At 33.9% G+C, this 22,519-nt stretch overlaps 1 protein-coding gene across 1 annotated transcript in view; it reads left to right on the forward strand.

Annotated features, from left to right (window-relative positions):
- The window catches only part of GBE1 (1,4-alpha-glucan branching enzyme 1), a 281,545-nt gene that overhangs the window by 56,673 nt on the left and 202,353 nt on the right, over positions 1-22,519 (forward strand). Inside the window, exon 2 of the mRNA XM_027874190.1 lies at positions 11,982-12,151. Coding sequence (XP_027729991.1) covers positions 11,982-12,151 — 170 coding nt within the window. The remainder of the gene's footprint in view (positions 1-11,981; positions 12,152-22,519) is intronic.

Here is a 22,519-nt window from a genome sequence, read left to right on the forward strand (position 1 = left end):
TAGTATCAGTTCAGTGTGATTCCATAGGGGTAGTGATTATTTCTATTATACTCATCTGTTAAAATGCATCATATTTAGTTAGCCTACTTAATTAATATTTTATATATCCAAAACTAATATATCTCTTATCTTTAGAGATAATTAGATAAGGTTAGATAGATAGTCTCATTAGGCCCCAGAACTTTTAACAACAGGGTAGTTTTAAATTTTAAACTACAAGGTTATAAGTTCACTTGCTTAATCTCAATAGGAAGCTAACTGAGGACCCTTTTCAAGTAAGTGACCAAGCCCAGCATGGTGGAGATGACCTAATAATATGATATAGAAAGTCTCCCACCTTATTTTTGTTTCTTCTCTGTTACCCCATATGGGGAAATGTCCTATGGGCACTTGGCCAGTGGGCATATGAGCCCTTATTTGGCCATTGGATGTCCGTTGCCTTGCATAAATATCCCATGACCATTTTCTGGCCTGTCTACTGGCCCATGTAGGGAGGGCCTAGGTACAGGTCTATCTACCAATGAGATTTTGTATTTTACTCTGTCTCCTCTGTGTCATGTAGGTTTTTTATTTTACTCTGCCTTCTCTGTATCATCTGGGTATCCAGCACTATAAAACTTAGGCCCTGGAGGAAGGGGGCATCTCAAATAGTGAGGAAGATCTGAAGTCGCCTTCATTAAAGTGGGCCATGTCCCTGTGATAAATGATTATTGGCTCTGAGCTCTGCCTCAGTGCTTTTTTAATGTTGATTGGAACATTTTTTTATAGCCCACAGAAATTAATGTAGTAGATAGAGAGCTGGGTTTCAAGTCCAAATATAAGTTCATACTACTTAATTGTCTTTGAATAATTTTCCATTTTTGATAACTAAGAATTTGAGTTTTGGTAGGAATGTGTATACATGCAAGCAGGAGTATACACACATACCTACATGCAAATACAAGAAGAGAAAACAAAACCTATTTCTGAGGCCAGTGATATCCGTATTATCATTATATGCATTTGAAACTATTGATAGTGACAACCTCTGAGAGTCCCATCCTGTTCTAAGCCTCCTTTATCCTTTACCTCCTTCTGGTAGACTATTTAAGAATCTAACCTGTCTGCTTCAAGTCATCATGAATTTTATTTTATTTTTTTTAACTTATTTATTTTTAGTTCTCAGCATTCACTTCCATTAAGATTTTGAGTTCCAAATCTTCTCCCCATCTCTTCCCCCAACCCAAGACAGCATATAATTTGATATAGGCTCTACATATACATTCATATTGAACCTATGTCAACATGAATTTGAAATTAAAACAGTCAATTCAACAAAATAAGAGTTCTTTAATCAGACAAATGATTTGAAGCTCAGGGTGCCACACAGCAAGTACTGGGGTACCCAAGGAGGGGGCTGGGAACAGAGTTTATATGGGGTGCTAAGGAAGAGAGAATGACTAGGCTGCTGGTGGGAGGGGTTAGGCAACTCACAGTTTCACTAAGTAAGTTGTTTAGCATCACCAACAAAAGTTCATAAAGAAAGCTTGGGAATCTCTGGAGGGGAGAGTTTGGGAGATCTACAAAATGATCAGAGGCTGGAAGGGACAATGTCTGGTTAGCCCCAGGTAATTCATTGACCTGGGAATGGAGACCAGGGCAGCTTTAGTCAGTTCTTAGTCAACTGTGTTTGTCATTCTCAATCTGTATTTTGGAATCTTTGACCATAAAATTGATAAGAGATATGATATTGACTAATAAGGAGGATGTGGGAGGTCCTTATCTATTGATTACAGGTTTGAATTTGAGTTAGTTGAGCTGAAATGAATACTCTGAAGTTACCAATGGGGGAAAAAAGCAATATAAGCAGTTAAAACTAGTTAGATATGAGACACTAACCAATAATAAATTTTCTCTCCAGTTCCGGGTCAAGAGACCTTGAATTGGTCTCTCAAATGGGGATAAAAGGCCTTATGGAAATGTTTATGCCTTTTTTTTTAAGCGTGATATTCTACATAGGAATGCTGACTCAAATTCTATTAGAGATTGGGGAATAAACTTCCAATACGCAAAGATCTTAATAAAGGAAGGAGGGAAGAGCCTTAATTATTAATATAGGTGTTAATAACTGTAATATCATGAACCCAGATCTTCTGTCCCCATAGTAACTATCTATGCTTTGGTTCTTTTTCCTTTGTTTATTCATATTTGTTTTATTTTATTTTATTTTATTTTATTTTATTTTATTTGTTTATTTTAGCAGCTGTTAGGGTAATTATGTTGCAGTCTCGAGTTATGGGGAATGATACCCTAAATCTTCAGTTCTTCTTACTGTTATTTTCTGAGATCTATCTAAGGGCCCAACCTTAGACACTTCTCTCCATTCCTAAGCCACAGGTAGGCCCCCCAGCCATATTCTCCCACAAATGGATCTTGCTCCTGGCTATAAACTATAGCTGTCCTCTCTGCCCTAGAACTGAAACCAGGGACTCTACTTTCCGGCAAGTGCCTGTAGCCAACAGGGCTCCTGCCCCTTGCTACTGCTCTCAGTAGGTGTGTGTTAGCTCCCTCTCTCCACAGATAGGGCCATAGCCCAGGACACTTCTGGTTAGCACAACAGTCCTTGGGGTCCCTTGACAGTGGAAGGTCCTTCAATCTTCTCTTACTCAGCCTTCAGACCCCTGCACTGTCTGGGAGATGAGTTTCTAAGGCTGAGGCTGCCTCTCAACCCATCTGCCTCCAGGGCTTGTTGTTTGTTCATTCTTCAGTCTGCCCGAAGGTGTTTGTACTTCAGTCAGGTCAACTCCACCCTGTCCCTGAAGGTCAGCACATTCTTTCCTGGAGTCTCCTCAGATTGTTTTAGGAGAATAACTGCTTTATTCCATGTTTATTTCTGCTGCTCTGAGATGATGTTCTGTCTTTTTTTGTGGAGCCAAAAATTTTCTGACTTACTCCTTCATCTTCCCAGAATCCTCTAAGGTATTATTTTCTTCAGTATTTTGTGTCTCCTTTATCAAGCTGTTGAGTCTTTTTCTATGATTTTCTTGCATCACTCTCATTTCTCTTCTCAGTTTTTCCTCTATAACTTTTTACTTGATTTTCAAATTCTTTTTTGAGCTCTTCCATGGCCTGAGATCAATTTATATTTTTCTTAGAGGATTTGGATGTAGGAACATTGACTTTATCTTCTTCTGAGTATGTTTTGATCTTCCTTGTCACTATAGTAACTTTCTATGGTCAGATTTTTTTTCTGTTGTTTGCTTATTTTGCTAGCCTATTTCTTGACTTTTAACTCTTCATTAAAAATAGGACTCTGCTTCCAGAGTGGAGGGCACATTGTCTCAAGGTTCAGGGGTTTTGTGCAGCTGTTTACTGGATACTTTCTTCAGTTTTGCCTGATATTGTGAAGATAGCAATGGAAAATATGAGCTTTTCATTAATTATTCCTTAGATTTACCATATGATCTGTCCGTATTATTTTTTCATCACATATTTTTATGACATCCTTTATTCTTTTATTATATATCTTTTTTGTAATTTCTTGTTTAAGTTACTGCCTGCTTGTTTTTACCCACTTCTCCCTTACCTTTGGGGTGATTTTCAACTTCAGTTTCATCCTTGTAATAGTTCATGTTTGTATAGCACTTTAAGGTTTATGAAGTTTTCTTGAGTCCTTTTTAAAAATACATATTTGATGCAGGGTTCAATGTTATTAAATTTTTTTCATGCATACTTTAGTTCACACATAGAAACTTAGAAGAAATCATGAATGATAAAAAATGAAATTAGTTCTATAGTGCTGATGGTAGGATATTTATAGAGGTTTGGAACATTAGTCAGCTTACAAACAAAGGTTAAATATTCTCTTCTGCCTTTTTTTCTCCATGATTTAAAAAATATTACCTTGGAGGAAGTACTGTGACTAATTTTGGAAAAACAACAACACGTTTTTATTCTACATTTGGAAAGAAACAGATGGTCTTACATTGATTGATAGTGATTGAATAAAATCTGTTTCAGTAATGTGTTCTCTGTTGGCCCAAACCAAAATAAATGCAGTGGGAATAGCCTTCGTGAGTTTTAACCTAACAAATCCATTCTGTTTAAATCATTGAATTAAATCTTATTTTTCTGTATTTTAATTAAAATTTTTGCCTCTTCCAGAAGGGCTTTAGGAAAAATAAATTAAAATTCAGACTTGAATGAAGTTTTCAGAGTTCTAAGGTTTTTTTCCCATTTTTTAAAAAACTAGGTTACTTTTATTATTGATAATACCAAGTAATAATATCTTGTTAAAATGATAACAAATGTAGGTTAAAGAATTATCTGGTGAATTTGTGCAATAATGAGAAGCCAATACAGAAGATTTGAGCCACAGATAGATTTAATCTGGGGGCCTGGATGTTAGGTATCCCACTGCTCTAGTCAACCAGATAACCTAATTTACTTATTTTTGTCTCCTTAATTTTTAAACTTTTATTTGTTCTTGTCATTTATTATCTAATGTACTCTTCAAAAATAGGGCACTAGGCCTCAGTTGCCTGTGAAAGGAAGGGGATTGTATTAAGTGACTTCTTAGTTTCTTTTCATTCTTAAATTCCATTAAACAAAAAGACAAGTGACTTGCTGACTTTATTTTTTTTTTGAGTAACTTAAAACGGATATTTTTAGTTAATATCCTCCCTATTATGGTTCTCCTAAGGACCTTGGAGTTCTTGATGTCAGATTCTTTTAAATTTTAAATGGATTCTATGATTAGAATAATTTCATAATACTGAGCTTAAAACTCATTTTAATGACTCTCTTATCTGGGTTCCAAACATTTTAACTATATTACCTAGGTAAGTTCTTGCAGCCTACCTTGGTGAATGATTAATGATCGTTATTAGATATTTTGAGGTGTTTTGGTTATTTGAAAACCTGACTTTAACAGGAACAAAATTTCATTTAATGTAATAGTCAGATTTATTAAAGGTAAAACTTGCAGGATGGTCCAGCTCGCCAGTATTGAAGTGTAGAATGTGTTTCATGCACTTTAGGCAGCATGCCTCTTTATCAGCTTCTGTCTTTCTAGTCACGCTTGTGTTCACGTCTTTCCTACATGCTCTGCTGATTACCTTTGGAAAAGGGCAATGCTGTAACTGTTCAACTGACCTTTCAGTTTATTTTCTCTTGTGTAATATGAAACATGAGCTAACACAGTCTTCGTCTACTGATTTCGAGGAAGAAATCTGACTGAATGTTTCAGCAGCTTTTGGCTCAAATAAGATAGTGCTTCTCTGTAGTTAGTTTTTTTTTCTTTTTCTTTTAGAAAAAAAATACATTGGCAATAATCTGAGGTTTAGGCTCTATTTTAAATCTCTTGATTTATGTGATAACTATGTTCCTGAAAATGTGTGGGTACTTGATCTTTCTCTAAATCTTATATCTGGCATATCACTATGTAGTTCATTATTCAAAACAAAAGAAAACAAAAAAACCCTTCAGTCACTTCATGTGACCTATAAGAACAAGTTTAGATTTTTCAGTTGGCCATCCAAAGGCTTGTATAACCAAGTATAATCTGCTACTATAATCTGTTATTAGCCTAGTGTGATATACTCCCTTTGTTCTAATAGTCCTTTGGCATTCCTAAATCTAGATGTCTTAACTTTCAAGAATACCTTCTTTCTCTTTTCTACCTACCTGAGATCTTACTCCCTCCAGTTAATGTTCCCAGTTACTGTGCTCTCTCTTTCTAAACTTTATTATTATTGCTGTTGTTATTCAGTTAGCATTTGCTAGTTGCTTTTTTATATTACTTTTTGACTTTATGTATAAATTTTGTATATTTAAAACAGAGGCATCAATAGAATATAATGATACTTAATAAATATATAAATTAGTCACATGCAAATTGCATTTTAAATGTACTAAGGGAATTTTCTCTTTAGAGGAATTTCATTTTGAGTCTTTATGTAAAGTAACGATTATCCTGGTCTACAAATTTATCTTTTCTATAAATATAATTTTTGCACAGTGAGATTCTATTGTAGTACTGCTTGAGTATCACGCTTCATGTGTCTAAATCTTTGAAGATACAATTTATTGACCTTTTGCCTTTATGAGCTAATTCTAAAGATGGAATGCTTTCCCCAATCATATTATATTTTCTAAACTAATATAAACATGCATAACTTTGTTGATATTTCATCCATATTTTTGAAACATATTAGGATAGAAAGTGGGAAAGGTTTTAGAGGGCATTCAGATGTTTAGCTTTTGACTATGTTGTGATGAATACATTTTATCCAAATGAGTTAAATATACCTTTGTGATCAACACTGCGTAATTTGTCTCTTACTCAATTGTTTCTACAATAAAGAAATGATCTATAGGAAATAATTAGTGAATATGAGCCTGGTCCCTTCTCAAGGGCATTAAGAATGCCCTTGATACAGATTAGAACATTTTCATAAAGATTTTTTAAAGATGAGAAAATTGGCTTGTGAATCAACAGTTATTGATGTTTTCTCTGTTCCTGGGTGACTGAAAACTCTAAGTGTTCTGACAAGGATGGAGAGCGGGGAGCGATATATACAGAAATTCACAGTGCTCAGACCATGACAGAAGCCAGAGCATTCTGATTGGGATGCCTCAGATTCACCTGAACACTTGTAGCATTCTGAACCAGAATGAAGGAGGATCGGAAAAACATAGTGCTAACCCTGGACTATGTACTAGGACTGACATCTGCAGTGCTCTGAGTGTAGATATCCTGGAGAATGTTGAAATCGGCAGCAGAAGCAAGTTCAGGAAATCAAAATCAGCTCTAGACAAACCTTACTACCCCATCCAAGAGTGGGAATGGAGAGGGCAAAACGTGGGCCTGGCACAGAGCCCTAAATTAGGGATAGTGTCTAGGGATTTAGGTAAATCAGAAGACTCATAACTCTGAAGAAATACTACCAGTCCAAAGATATCCAAGAAGAAAAGAGTAACTGCAAAACAGATATAAGCAGAGCTTCAGGGGGAAAAAATGTATTGTCCAAAAAGACAATCGAGTACCATGTTAATAACAAAACAAAAAGGCCACATGATTATTTCAATAGATACAACACTCATTTCTATTAAAAACTTTTTTTTAAAAGCACAGGACTAAATGGAATTTAACTTAATGTGGCAAATAATATCAGTCCACAATGAAGAATCACAATTATGTGTGATGAAGAAAAGTTAGAGGCCTTTCCTATTCTGCTTATTATTTTTGCTATATAGGACATAGATTCTGTTCTCATTTCTCTTTTAAACTACTTTGGAACAGTGGCGTGTGGTTCCATATTCTCCTCAAATTCCACATGTCTCATGAACTTTTGAACAGTACTTATTCACAGAGGCTGAATCTATTTACTGTTGTTACTGTTTTTCCTGTTGATTTATATGTTCAGGGTCTTTGAGATTTCTTCTTCCTGAAGAAGTCTTTTGTATTTGTAGTCTTTTTTTACCCCCTCGTATTTTCCTAATCACTCACTACCTGACTTCCTCCCTTCTGAGTGTGGTTTCCTTGGAGGTTGGATCTCGAAGTGCTTAACTTTCTCCCACTCTGGGCAGTTCATGGATTACTTACGTAGGTCATTGCCCCAACTGACTTTTGGATAGTCAAAACTGTCCCAAGCTGAATGCTGTGTTCTTTCCCTCAGGCTTAGTGGAGTGCTGCACAACTCCTCCCCTGCCTCTCTCCTCTATTCCCATACACAGATGGTATTGCATTTCCTTTCTTATGGTTAGGGGTATGAAAATACAATATAAATAACAATACCACTTAAATTAATTTAGTTACTCAGTGCCATATTAATGGGTTTCTTAATAGAGGCAGAAAACAAACAAAAAAGAGAAACAAAAGGTCAGAAATCTCAAGGAAAATAATGGGAAAAAAAGTGAGAAAGAAGGGAATCTTGCAGTACCCAATCTCAAAATATACTGCAAAAGAATAATCATCAAATGCATTGTTTACTGGCTAAAAAAAAAAAATAGAAAAAGTTGATCAGGGAAGGAGATTAGGTACAAAAAAAATCTAGAAATACACTACGTGTTTTGTAAACTCAGAGACTTTACCTACAAATAACTACTCTGTATTTAAAAATAACTGTTGGGAAAACTGGAAAGCTGTGTGGAATTGATTAGGTTTTGATCAACATTTCAAACCACATCCAACTATCAACTCTAAATTGATACCTGACCTAGATATAAAGGATCATTTCATAAATAATTTAGAGGAATAGAGAAGGAAATACTTTTTACAGCTGTTAATTGGGGAAGACTTGATTACCAAAGTAGAATTATAGGATACAAAATGGACAATTGATTACGTAAAATTAAATTTTAAAATTGAAATTAATGTACTTAGAATTAGTAAGGAATCAGGTAACTGCGGAAAAATCTTTGGAACAGGTTTCTCTGATAGTAGTCTCATTCAGGATATGTAAGGAAAATATATAAGATTAAGAGCTATTCCCCAGTAGATAAATGGTAATAGGATGCAAACATTCAAATCTCAAAGAAAGAAATTTAATCTATCGAAAACCATATGAAAAAATGCTCCATTGCTAATAATTAGAGAAATACAGATTAAACACCTCCAATGTTCTACCTTGCAACAAATTGACAAAGATGATAGAAGTGGGAAATAACAGTTGTTCTAAGAGCTGTTGGAGAACAGACTTTGTCTTTGTGAATTTGTCTCATCATCTAGGAAAGTAATTTGAAACTATCTCAGTTGCTAAACAGTACATACCATTTGACCTAGTGATATTTCTATTAGGCATATACTCCAAGAGGGCTGTGATAGCAACAACTCCATGTATAAAAATATTCATAGAGGCACTTTTTGTTGTAGCAGAAACTAGAAACTAAGTATGTGTCCATAAGTTAGGAAATGGATGAACAAATTATGGCATGGTAGCTCAGTGGAACAGTTGATAAGAATGCTGGATGTAGAGATAAGAAGACTTGAGTTGAATTCCAGCCTACATTTAGCAGCTGTGTCATTTTAACTTCTACTTCAGTTTCTTTATCAAATACTCAGAAATTAAAAAGAACCAATAATTCTCATTCTAATAACAGTTTGGAAAACTGGACTTCAAACCTCCATAATGACAATCAATATTATTGGTTTTGATATATAGTTTGTAAGACATCTTTCATTTATAAATTATTTAAAATCCTAGTACTTGGTTTCTGGGTCCAATTTTTTTGTTTTTGTTTTTGTTTTTTTAAACAAAACACCTAATTAGGTCATTTAAGTTAATAAGGTAATATTATTCATTATCTTCATTTACCTTATTTTCAAGCTTTTCTCTATGGTAATTTAGATATCCTAGGAGGAGGAATTAGAAATAAACCACACAACATGTGCTAATCTAAAAGCTATTCTATAGAATCACATAAAGTTATTGGGATTTTTTTCTTGTGATTATTTTAATTCTTATAAAATTAACTTGATTTAAGTTACTTTTAAATTAGATAGCGAAAATGGTGGGATTTACTCCCCTGAAAAAATGTTGTTGACTGCATTTAAAGTCTAAGTTGACACTTATTCATTTTTATTTTATTGAATCTTTATTGTTTTTATGCCACTGACATTTCCCCCTCTCTCCCATAGAATCCTACTTTGTAATCAGAAGAAAATAAGTAATTAGTCAAAATAAACCGTCACAGGAACAATATCTTATAGTTTATGAAGTATTCTTTTTTTTCAAACATTTGTTTATTTTTAATTAGTTTTGTTTTCAATATTCACTTTTTAAAATTCTCTCCCTCTTCTTTCCCTTCTCCTCCCCAAGACAGTGTATAATCTGATATAGGCTATACATGTACAATCATGTTAAACATATTTCAACATTAGTCATGTTGTAAAGAAGAATTAGAACCAAAGGGAAAGGCCATGAGAAAAAAAAACAAAAACAAAGAAAAAGAGAGAGAAAATAGTATGCTTCAATCTGCATTCAGACTCTATAGTTCTTTCTCTGGATGTGGATTCCATTTTCCATCCATGAGTCTTTTGGAATTGTCTTAGTTCATTGCATTGCTAAGAAGAGCTAAGTCTATCTATCAGTGTTGGTCATTGTACAATGTTGCTGTTATTGTGTACAATGTTTTCCTAGTTCTGCTCACTTCATTCAGCATCAATTCATGGAAGTCTTTCCTGGTTTTTCTGAAAAACCTGCTCATCATTTTTTATGGAACAATAGTATTTCATTACAATCATATACCACAACTTGTTCAGCCATTCCCCAATTAATGGGGATCCCCGCAATTTCCAATTCTTGGCTGCCACAAAAAGAGCTGCTATAAATATTTTTGTATATGTGGTCCTTTTCTCATTTTTATGATCTCTTTGGGATACAGCCCTAGACGTGCTATTGCTAGATCAAAGGGTATAAACAGCTTTTTAGTCCTTTGGGCATAATTCCAAGAATGGTTGGATCAATTCACAACTCCACCAAATGTTCCAATCTTCCCACATCTTCTGGGCCAGGTGGGGTTTTTCTGTGTTTACCTGGGGCTGCACTGAAGCATATGAGATCTGTCCACTGGTGGACACCTGCCCACCCAGAGTTGCTCTGAAACACAAGAAAGTGGGCTGCTAGAGGATACCTCCTATGAAGTATTCCGTACCAATGGTCCACCTCTTCTCTACAGTCAGGAAGTTTATTTAATCATTGAAACCAGACAGTCATTACATATAATATTGTTATCTACTCTACTTTTAAGAAGTTAACCCAAAATTTGTAGTATATATTAAAAGTACTGTTACATATTTGTTGTACAAAAAGGTAAAGAAATAGGGAAATAAAGAAAATTTTCTTTATTTTCTCTGAAGAGAAAATAAAATCTCCTTTACTGTTGAATTAGTTATTTAAATTTTTGGTGCTCTAGATTATAGAGATCTTAACACAGTTTAGAAATTTACTATACCATTTATGAACAAATATTAGGAATAATTATGATTAGAAGAGGGCAAGGCAAAATTGAGTTAGAAATATATTCAGGTCTTTTCTTTTTGAACCATGGGGATTTCAGAGTGGAATATATATTTCTGTAGTACAAACTGTTGGCATTACTAACCTTGCGAGGATAGTATATATACATTCAAATTAATATTTTAAAAGTACTGTAATTCTATTTTTATTGGATTCTTAATAAATAGAATATTTGACCCTACCTTATAAAAAAAAACAAATGTAAGTCAGAAAAATCTGAGAATGTTGAGTTTATTTTTAAGTGTATGGTGTTCAAATTATCGTGACTGATAGTGCCTTTGTATAAATGGCTCTGCTAAAGTATATCACTTTAATAAAATTCAGTAGCATCTTTGGAGAATGCCATTGTATTGTTTTCACCCTTCAATAGAATGCGTTTGTGTTAAATTTATTATAATGTTTGATTATTTTATTGGATATGAATATAAACATATAGGTAGTTAAATGAAACTAGAAAGCGAAAATAATAGATTAAGGATTTTAGAGTGTATCCCTGCCAAACAAAGCTGAGAACCTATATTTCTTTCAGAGAACCTATATTTGAATAAAATAGACATAACTTTTTCAAACCACTTAAATTTTGTAAATATTTTACAATTTTATATGACTCTTTACCAAATGTAAATGTTGTTTAATGATACTGTCCAAAAATGATTCCCTGCATAACGATAATATTTTTATCACACTGCTTTTGCCCCATTAAAATGCCTGATCACTTAAATATCCTGATTATTTTAATGCAGTTTAAATTGAAATTTAAACTTTCAATGATGGTCAATTCTACCCACAGAACTTAGTTACTATGATTCAAGTCTGGTTATTTTTTGATCTGAGTAAGGGGATGTAGTAAGGTAGATGTGTACCAATGAAGCATGCTAACAAAAAATAATGTGTTTCTTTTATTTTTCCCTACTTTTTCTTGAAGAATATTTAGTAATATTACTGTGGCTGATTTTTTTTTTTTAATCTTTCTTTTCAAAGGTATAAGCTCTTCACCCAGACTTTGAAAAATATTGAAGAACGTGAAGGTGGCATTGATAAATTCTCCAAAAGCTATGAAACATTTGGAGTCCATCGATGTGCTGATGGTGGTTTGTACTGTAAGGAATGGGCTCCAGGTGCAGAAGGAGTTTTTCTTACTGGAGATTTTAGTAAGTACTGTTCATTAAGTGATTTTAAAAGTAATGCGTTTCTTACCTCTTTTACAAAAGCAGCATGTATGGATTTAAAATACTTATTTTAAGACTAATTTGTAGCATCATAAGATCGTACATTTAGAATTGGAAGAGGCCCTGGAGGCCCTGTAGTTCAACCCTCTCATTTTACACATAAGGAAATTGAGGTCCAGAAAGAATAAGTTAATTTATTCAAAATCATACAAGTACCATGGAACAAAGTCAGAATTTAAACTCGGCTCTTTTGACCCTAAATCAAGTGTTCTTTTCATTGCATAATACCGCCTTCATTTATTTACTAACCAGTTAATCAGCAATTATTTATGAAGTACCTATTATGTTTAAATAAATTTGATTTAATAAATTTAATAAATTAAATTAATAATATTAATAATAATATAACAATAAATTAATAATATTGATAAAATTGATTTGTTTTAATAAATTTGATTTAATAAATTTAATAAATAAATTTGACAATTTATTAAGTGCTTACTTACATATGTTACTATGGTGAGCTATGTAAGGCTAATTAAAAACTATCTGAACAAAGAGATGGTCAGAAGCTGGCCATGGCTGGGAGATAGGTTGAACCATAGAAGACAGTGTTAAGATTCAGTAAATTGAGAATGAAGCTTAAGGGTGATGAGAAGGAAGGAAAGAAATAATCAAAGTGGTAGGCACTCTGCTAAGTGCTGGAGATACAAATATGAGCAAAAAGAAATATATTCCTTGGCCTTAAGTAGCTTATATTACATTGGAAAATAACATCACACACAAGAGAGCTGAAATTGAGCAATTGAGGGATTGGGGAAGTGAGAGAAAAGAAGAATGGGGAGAGGAAGAAAGTATCTAACACTGGGAATGGTTTTAAAATCCAGAAAGTCAGAAACAGGGTAAGGAGGAAAATGAAGGCAGGCTGGTTTGGGCCCCTTTACGAACAGGAAGAACTCAGCCATTGAGATGTAGGGGATGGGCCATGCAGAGGAATATTCCAGGGTGGTAGCCTCTTCCAGGGCAAGGAGGTGCCAAGACCTGAGGGGAATTCCAAGATGATTCAGTATTTAAGAGGGTATAGTTTTGAACTATATGGAACTATATAAAGTCAGGGCCAGAACAGGAGGATGAGAGAAAAATTGTGCCAGAGAAAGCAGTGCAAACTCTGGTAAGTGGACCTGATGACATTAGGCATTCCAAATAAGGATGCTTGTGGGGTGGGAGATTGGGGTGACTTGCAAGCCATTTTGCTATCTAGTAATCATGGACTGAAGCCAGATCCTAGTGCTTTCTTGGCAAAACAGAAGACTTTCTAGGTCACTGTACAAGGAGATCAAGTTTGTCTGTATACTCTACAGATCATTGAGAGCTGCTGCTGTTGTTTTTCAGTCACGTCCAACCCTTCATGCCCTCATTTGTGGTTTTCTTGGCAAGGATACTGTAGTGGTTTGACATTTCTTTCTCCAGCTCATTTTAAGATGAGGAAACTGAGGCAAACAGGGTTAAGTGATTTGCCCGGGGTCACACAGTTAGTAGCTGGATTTGAACTCAGGTCTTCCTGACTCCAGGCCTGGCACTCTATCCACTATACCATCCAACTGCTCCAGAGGAGACCTACTGCAGGAGTTGCCTAAATCAGTGTTTGGGAACCTGTATCTGAGGGCCTTGCAGGAGAGACCAGCATAGTTTCCCACATCAGTATCAATCTTTCAGAGCTACGGCAGGGGATAAAACCAACTTCTGATTATGGAAGGTGACAGAGATGAGCAGAAATCCACCATGAAACTGAGATATGTTGGGATTCAGTGATTGAGGAAGAAAAGGGGCATTTAGCCATTTGATCTACCCCATCCAGAGTGGCAGCAGCATCTGCACTATAATGGGGACCAGATCAAATAGCTAAATCAACCAACAGTGCTAGAGGCAACAGGGCCAGCTCTGGCGCAGAGTCCCAACCTATGTACTGAGTCTAAAATATGAGTAAGTAGAAGAAAACACCAAATACAATGAAGTTGTAAGAACTATAGAACTCCCAAGAGACAAGCTTAGAAGAAAACATAATTCCATAACAAATACAAACAAAGCTTCAGAGCAAAAAGGGGCTCTGATAGAAAGTATATAAAATAGGAGTTGGATGAAATGAAGCAAGAGATAAAACATGAAATTAGAATTGAAATAAAAATTTTGGATGAAACAATTGGAATGTAGGAAAAATTATGCAAGTAGCAGATTTCCTTAAAGATAGATTGAAATAATCAGAACTAAAGAACTCCAAGAGACAAGAAGTCAAAAGATTGATGAAACAGAAGAAAATACAAGCTATCTACTGTAAAAAATGATTGATATGGAAAACAAGTCAGAGAGATAATTTTAGAATCATTGGACTAATTAAAAACTGTGACCAGGTGAAAAACCTGAATATCAGGAACATTGCTCGGATAAATTAGAACCAGAGGTATATGTTAAAACCAGAGGAAAAGGGGGCAGCTAGGTGGCACAGTGGATAGAGTCAGGAGTTCAAATCCAATCTCAGACACATGACACTTACTAACTGTGTGATCCTGGGCAAGTCACTTAGCCCCGATTGCCTCACCAAAAAAACAAACAAAAAAAACCAACCCAAAAACAAAAACAAAAAAAACCAGAGGAAAAAAACATCCAGAAATGTCATAGCTGAAATAAGGTTATACACACATACACACAGAATTTTTTGGTGGTGGTGGTATAGAGGGAGATCAGGAAGCACAACAAGTGCTTGAACACTTGTAGAACTAGTTGCTTTAACAGTTCTCGCATCTTGAAGCAAACAGGATTCTAAAAGGTGTGTTATACTATCTCATAAATTATAGTGTGAGCTCTTTGTGAGCAAGGAATGACTTTTTTCTCTTTGCATCTCCAAGCATCTGTGCTTAGCACAGTGTTTGACAGAGAGTTGTAAAAACTTTTTCATTGTTTCAATTTGGATGAATCATAGAGTATGGAAAGGGCACCAGTGTCTATTAAGACAAGAAGGGTAACTTGTATTCAAGTTGTGAGGGACTTGAAAATCTAAAGGGAAGAGCTTATATTTGGTTTTAGAGAAATTAGGGAACCATTGGAGTTTATTCTTAAAGGAGTGATATAGTCAGTTACATTTTAGGTAAATCACTTCTAAAAATTATTTTCTATTTTGAACTTCACACACACACACACAGAACATTTCCATATGTGAAGAAAAATATATAGAAAAAGAGGCTATGTGAAGTTGCAGATATTATGAACAGCTTTTTCAAAGTATATATACTGACTATATAATAAATTCAACATAATATTTTCAAAGATATCCTGCTGGTCTGTTTTTATTTCTGAACTCTCTCCTTTGAGCATTCAAAAAAATGCTTTTATGACTTTTTTTCTTCTTTTTTGGGCATTGTACCTTTTACTCCTTAATCTCCTCTCCACATCAAAAAAGAAAAAAAACCCACTACCCTTGTAAAGAAGTGTACTCAAGGCAGTAGTAGTCACTGAAACTATTTTCTTTGTATTTCCCAAATATTAGATAGTATCAACAGTTTTTCTTATAAGTTATCTCTAATTTGAACAGACTGCAATGTAAGATAAGCTGCCTTTAAAGGCTTAACTAATAAATTTTATTATTTTAAAAATGTATTTGATTATAGAAATTTTCAATAGAATTAGTTTTTTAAAGCATTTTGTTTTAGCCTGTTATCTCCATATTTTTGCATGTCATTTTTGTTAGCCTTCGTTTCTTGTTACTGCAGTAGTTTGGACTTCATGAAATTGTTATACTGAAGGTGCTTTTTATATTTTAAACTCCTTGAATTTCATGTTTTATAATGTTAGGTTATTTTTAAGCATCTTCAGAATAAATTTTTTCATGAAATATGAAAACATAACCTACATGTTAAAATTTTACCTATATTTTGTCATATTTTTTATACTAGAAGCACAGTTAAGTACATTCAATGAGTTTTTTTTTTAAACAGTTCATTGAAAGGGAAATATTTTGGAAAGCTTGCTCTGTTGGATTTAGCAGACACCAATAATCATAGTTGAGTGTTGTACTATAGCAGTGCTGCATTAGAGCCTTTATGCAATCTTTTTATCTTTGTATAGGGCAACTGTAATGCTCTGCCTATGTTGAGAGTTTTGAGTGGGTTTGAGGGGAAACTTTGAGGCAGTGGTGTACTTGGAGACAGCTTGAAGAGCAGAATATTAAATTTTCAGCATAAGCATTTATGCCTCAGGAATTGACATGTTGCAAATCAGGTCTTGCATTGTGTATTTTGCTGATTGTTTAGACTTAAAATAATGAGAATATTAATAATGCAGATTAAAAGTGTGTTATGCATACGTTCTTTTTCCTAAACAGCTAGTTGTTAAAGATTTATCAGCATTCTCCTACTCTGAGGGGAAGGGACAGAAGTCACCACAGGCAAAGGTCTGTTCAGGTCTATTGAGTTAGATAGTCTGGGTACCATTAGCAGAGTGGGTCCATATGTAACAATTTTATTTTATTTTTAAATTGTGAACTTGAAATTATCAACAAATACAAACTCTGAATATGTGAAGAAAAATTCTTCTAAAAAAGCATTAACAGGCTCCTATCTAGAAAGTTACTCAGTTAACAGATCAAATATAGACAGGATTGTTGTTTTTTTCCCCTTCTATCACAGAAGAAATGCTTAAAATATAAAAGACTCATAAACATACATTGAAAAATTCTTAAACCATTAAATAATTAGCTATAATTCCTATTATACTGTCCCAGAGGTTGACACTAAAACTAAAACATTTTGTAGCATTGCCAGAACAGGCATTTCACTTTCACCTGAAGCTGTACTCTGAGAAATTCAATGTCCATATGTTCTGGCAAGCCAGGACATTGCTTTAACTTTGTGAGCCTTTTCATCTGTAGTATCCTCTTGATGGTAGTCATCTTTTCCTCATGGACCCAGTAGCTATAGACTGCTGCCAGAACTGGGAACATTCATCTCAGATCTGCTTGGTCTTCTGTGCTTAAGGAAAGAAACACAAAGCAGAAGAGGCAGTTAGGAATTTAAATTTATAGTCCTCAGACTCATGTGGCTAGTGTATATTTAATATATACCCTCAGGTCCATGGACTCATTGCCGTAGATTCTTTCCCAATCACTCTTAAGTCAGAAGAAGAGTCTCAGCTTAAGGTTACTAGAGAAAAAGAGTAAGAAGAGGAGAGACAGTAGTCACTCTTAAAGTCTACTAAGTGGGTGATTCTCCCCTGGATCCAGTTCCACATCAGGGATATCTAGAGACCAGTCAGTTACTATCCTCTGGTCGTTCATGCCCTTCAGCAGGAAGCAAGGCTTATATATCACTGGGAGTGGCCCAAGCATATGAGCTCTGTTAGCAAAGGTTCCAGTCATCCAGCTTACAGGTAGAAGATGTTGTGCATACTTAGTTCCATCAACTCTGGTAGAAAAGCAAATTTTGCAAGTTAGATTAATAGCTAAGTGATCCTATATGGAAGGAAATAGATAACTTTAAAAATGCCTGGTTTCTAATAAAATAATTTTGGATTTTTCTTTAAAATTTTTTTCCATTTTCAATTATTTTGTATATTAGGCTTCTATCAAGGCAAATCAGGCTTTCGAGGACACTGATAATGATGTAAGAAAAAATAGTTCAATTTCTGTCCCCATAAATAAAGTAAAAGAAAGTTCATAACATCTGACAAATTGTGTCTTAAAAACACATTGAGGAGGGGCAGCTAGGTGGTGCAGTGGATAGAGCTCTGACCTTGGAGTCAGGAGGACCTGAGTTCAAATCCAGCTTCAGAAGTTTGACACTTACTAGCTGTGTGACCCTGGGCAAGTCACTTAACCCCGATTGCCTCACCAAAAAAAAAAAAAAAAAAAGGAAAAAAACCAAACACAATGAGGAAACAAATTTATTTCAAAACATTTCTTAGTTCTTAATTGTTTTGATAACAGAAAAAGATAATTCCTGTATCTTTTAAGGCATTTTAACGTAGCGACTCAAGAAACTAACAGCTACCATAGCCTCTTGAAGATTTGTATCTACATTCATCAAGATTGGAATATTACCCCTTGGAAGGGATTTCAATGCAAACAAACCACTTCAGAAGTCTGACACTTTTTTTAACTCTCAAAACATTCTTTAGCAAGAGAAAGATGTAGTAAAGGGGAAATTTTGTTTCAAAAGTAAATTTTGAGTTTTGAAAATAAATTATTGTTTATTTCATAGCTACTAAAAATTTGCAGTGAGTTCCTTTCTAGCAACTGGGTTATCAAAATGGAAGAAAATTATCTGGGTAAATATGATAGGATTGTCCTCCTTTTCATTCTCCTAGAGTAGAACATATGAAATTGTTGTATTTTTTGCAAATAGCTCAGATGGAATGTCATTAATGGGGAATGTCAAGTAGGCCTGTTTGACTAGAACATTTATTGGATTAGATGGAACACTGTGAAATCTACATCTTATATTATGTGAGATATAGATATTTTGAAAATTGAAACATTGGTACCAACTTTTCTAGACTTCGTCTTATGGTATTTCTACTTTCCCATGGAATATTACCTACTGAGGTTTGTGAGTCAAATGTACTGTTTCCAGTGTCATTGATGATAACCTCTCACTATAGGAATGTTGGGAGATACTTTCTTTCAATTTTAATAAGCTTGTTGTCCTTCCATTTACATCTATCAGTGTTCTTGGGATGATCTGAGTTGATTGAGCCTAATAACAAGTTTTCCATTGACTGTCTTTATATCTATTTTATTTACATCTATATCTAAGATATATGATTCATTGGAGAAAATAAGGTAGGAATGTATTTAAGTTTACATTAAACATTCCCTCAAGTGATTACTATAGAAGGGTTTTGCAAAACATATATGTAGAACATGTATGTAGGTAGTGTTTGGCCTAAAAAAAAGATTCCAAACATAGTATTTACTCATGATTCTCATTTCAGTTAAACACCAACTCATGAGCACTTTCAGATTTTTATTTTCAGCGTACAAGATTTAGCTTTAAACCGTCAGACTAAGGTGTTTAGATACTTAGAATTTAACACAATAATGCTTTCTTAGTCTAACAGTAGACAAGATAATCACATGATATATTTGCTGACGTGTTTGTTATACAGTTGTGTTATATGAAACACCAGTTAGGTAAATTTTTTGAAAATACAGTCAGTTGAAAGAATCATAAATTTAATCAAAGCTTAGCTTTGCTACCTATTAATTGGGTGACTATTCTCTCTGGGCCTGCTTTTGGTCATCTGTAAAATAAGATTGGACTAGGTGACCTCTAAAGTTCCCTTCCAGTTCTAAGTCAACAGTGTTATAGATCATGTACAAGATAATTAAAATATAAGGTTAAAACAGTTTATTAAGATTCTTACATACTAGTAATTGCCTGAAGGTGGGTGGTGAGATTAATATTCTTAAAGTTGTGATTCTGTCTTTGCTATAAGTTGTTGTGACAACTGCTACATATAAAGTCAGGTAAAAATAAATTTTAAAACTAGATTAATAGAGATAACACTTCTTGAAGATGGCCTAGGAAATAAAGAATTGCACATCAGAACCATGTAACTGATGTTTTCTAAGTGCCTTATGAGTCTTTAAAATACAGTTCAAAGATAATCTAACATTGGAACTTGTTCAGGATATTAAACTTTAATGATCATTTTTATTTAAAATATTTTATTTCTGTGAAGCATGAAGTATTTATACTTAATGCTTGTAAACATCATACTCTAAACTTTTGAGCTATGGCTTTATAATCCCTAATTGATTTAAATGATACATGAGATACTTTTATCTACCTGAACTGAGATTTAGAGGAGAAAAATGTCTTAGAATAACTGTATTTAGATTTTAATGAATCTTGGCCAAAAAAAAAAAAAAGACTAGTCTTTTAAATGAAAAAAGTGTCTCATTTGTCCTATATATCTTATTCATCATTAGTTATAGCAAAGTATTCATTCCCTTGAGAGATAATGGATAGAGCCTAGAGGAATAGAAGGTTGCCATTCACTGAAGATGAGTTTCAATAATATTCTTATCATGAGAAATTGGGTTAAGATTTGGAATTAAGTTGCTATAGATATATTTAATTAAATGTGGATTGCTTTAACCTTTCTACAAGTTAGAAATAGGTTAAAATCTTAAATAAAATTTATAGTTATTTTGTATTTAACTCAAATTCAAAACTTTAATAAAAATTCTTTATAAAGCTTAGTTCAATAAAGTATAATTTAATTGAAATATTAGAGTGAATACATTAAGTTTTTGAACAGACTATACAACTTAACTTAACTGCATTCAATACAGTATATTCCTTCTCTTCTCTTGAAAGGAGTATTCAAGACCTGGAGTTAAAAACATAACAGGAAAGGAAAAGAAAAAAAACTTTCACATGACTACTTAATGTATATTTTAAAATTTCCTAATGTTTTCATATCCAATTTTCTGCTTTGTTCCTTATTTATAATATTCTGTAATTCTTATTAATATATAAAATTGAAATAGGAAAAATCACAGATTAGAATTTAAATGGTGCAGATGTTAAAATTACAGATTAAACTTGGATGAATATCACTATTCTCTTGAAGAGTAAACATGTGAATGAAGAGAAAGTGATACTTGGAACATCAGTGGTAATTGTTCTTTTGAAAGAAGGAATCTAAACACCAAATGGACCACATTCAGCATTGGTTAGGGTTAGTAAGAGAGCACTGAGAAGACAGAAACTTAGTTTTAGGAAAGTAAAGGGCAAATTGTTAGCTATTCAGCTGTTAAATATTTATAAGTAAAATATTAGTTGCTGTAGGGTATAAGTGTTAAACACATTCCACATGTGCCCCAAAGATTCCTGAGTGCAGCCTGAATCAGATTAAATTGTAATTGGGAAATTTTTAACAAAATAAATACAAAAATACAATAAACATAGATACTATTAATATGTGTTTTTCTGAGTCAGTTATGCCACAGCAATCTTTTAGTGTCCCCTTCTATGTTATCTGATACCACTGCTCTAAGAGATACAAAGAAAGGTACCATGTGGTCCCCGATCTCCACGAGTTTATACTCTAGTTCCATGCACTAAGTACAAAGAGTGTGTGTGTGTGTGTGTGTGTGTGTGTGTGTGTATGTGTATCTATATATCCATGTATCTATATTTTCATATATAATATATATGTAGTGTAAAATTAATGTTACAGTGTGTTCTAAGAAATGAATTTTGGTAGTAATGATCAGGGAAGGCTTTATAGAGGAAACGAATTGAGCAGGGCCTTGAAAGAAAGCTAAGCTTTTGACAGATTAAGATAGGAATGGGTAACAGGGATAGGAAACCTGTCTAGTCAAGGCCACATTTGGCCCTCTAGGTCCTGAAATGCGGCCCTTTCACTGAATCCAAACTTCACAGAAAAAATTCTCTTAATAAAAGGATTTGTTCTGTAAAACTTGGATTCAGTCAAAACGCTACACTCAAGGACCTGGAAGGCCACATGTGGTCTCCAGGCTGCAGATTCCCCACCCCTGGTTAGTGCTTTCTAGTGTATACTTAGAGGCATAGAGGTGAGAATGTATGTGATATATTTAGAGAATGGCAAATTAACTAGATTGGCTGATGAAGAAGGGTTGTGCAAGGAAGCATACACCTTCCTAATTTACAAAATCCTGACAAGAATATTTGGAACATTGAGCTTGTTCATTAAGCTAGTTCCCTTTTTTTTTCCTTTTTCCTTTTTTTAATCATGTATATTGTTTTCTTGGTTCTGCTTACATCACTTTGATCAATTCATATATATTTATGTTTCTGCTTTCTTCACATTGTTTTTTTAAAAAATATGGTAATATTCTATTACGTGAAAGTGCCTCAGTTTGTTTTGCAGATGATCACCTGTTTTGTTTTTAGTTCTTTGCTACTTCAAAGAAGACTGCTATAAATATTTTGGTGTGTATTAGATTTTTCTTTATATCTTTGACCTTCTTGAGATAGCTGCCTTATGGTGGGACCTCTGGATCACTGAGTATAGATACTTTAATCACTAAGCATAATTCCAAATTTATTTACAAAATGATTGGACCAGCTTTATAGTTACAGAAATAGTATATTACCGTTCCTGTCTTTCCACAACTACTAACTAGTCCCATCTTTTGTTATTTTTGCCAATATGCTGGGTGTTATATAAAACTTCAGTTTCTTTGGTTTGTGTTACTATCATTAGTTATTTGTAATCATCTTTGATGTGGTTAATAGTTTGAAATGAAATGCCTTTTTGGAGAAATCCTGGGATATTTGGTCACTTAACATATTGGGGAATATCTCT

Source organism: Vombatus ursinus, unplaced genomic scaffold, assembly GCF_900497805.2.
Source record: "Vombatus ursinus unplaced genomic scaffold, bare-nosed wombat genome assembly UNPS02014805.1, whole genome shotgun sequence".
NCBI lineage: Eukaryota > Metazoa > Chordata > Mammalia > Diprotodontia > Vombatidae > Vombatus > Vombatus ursinus.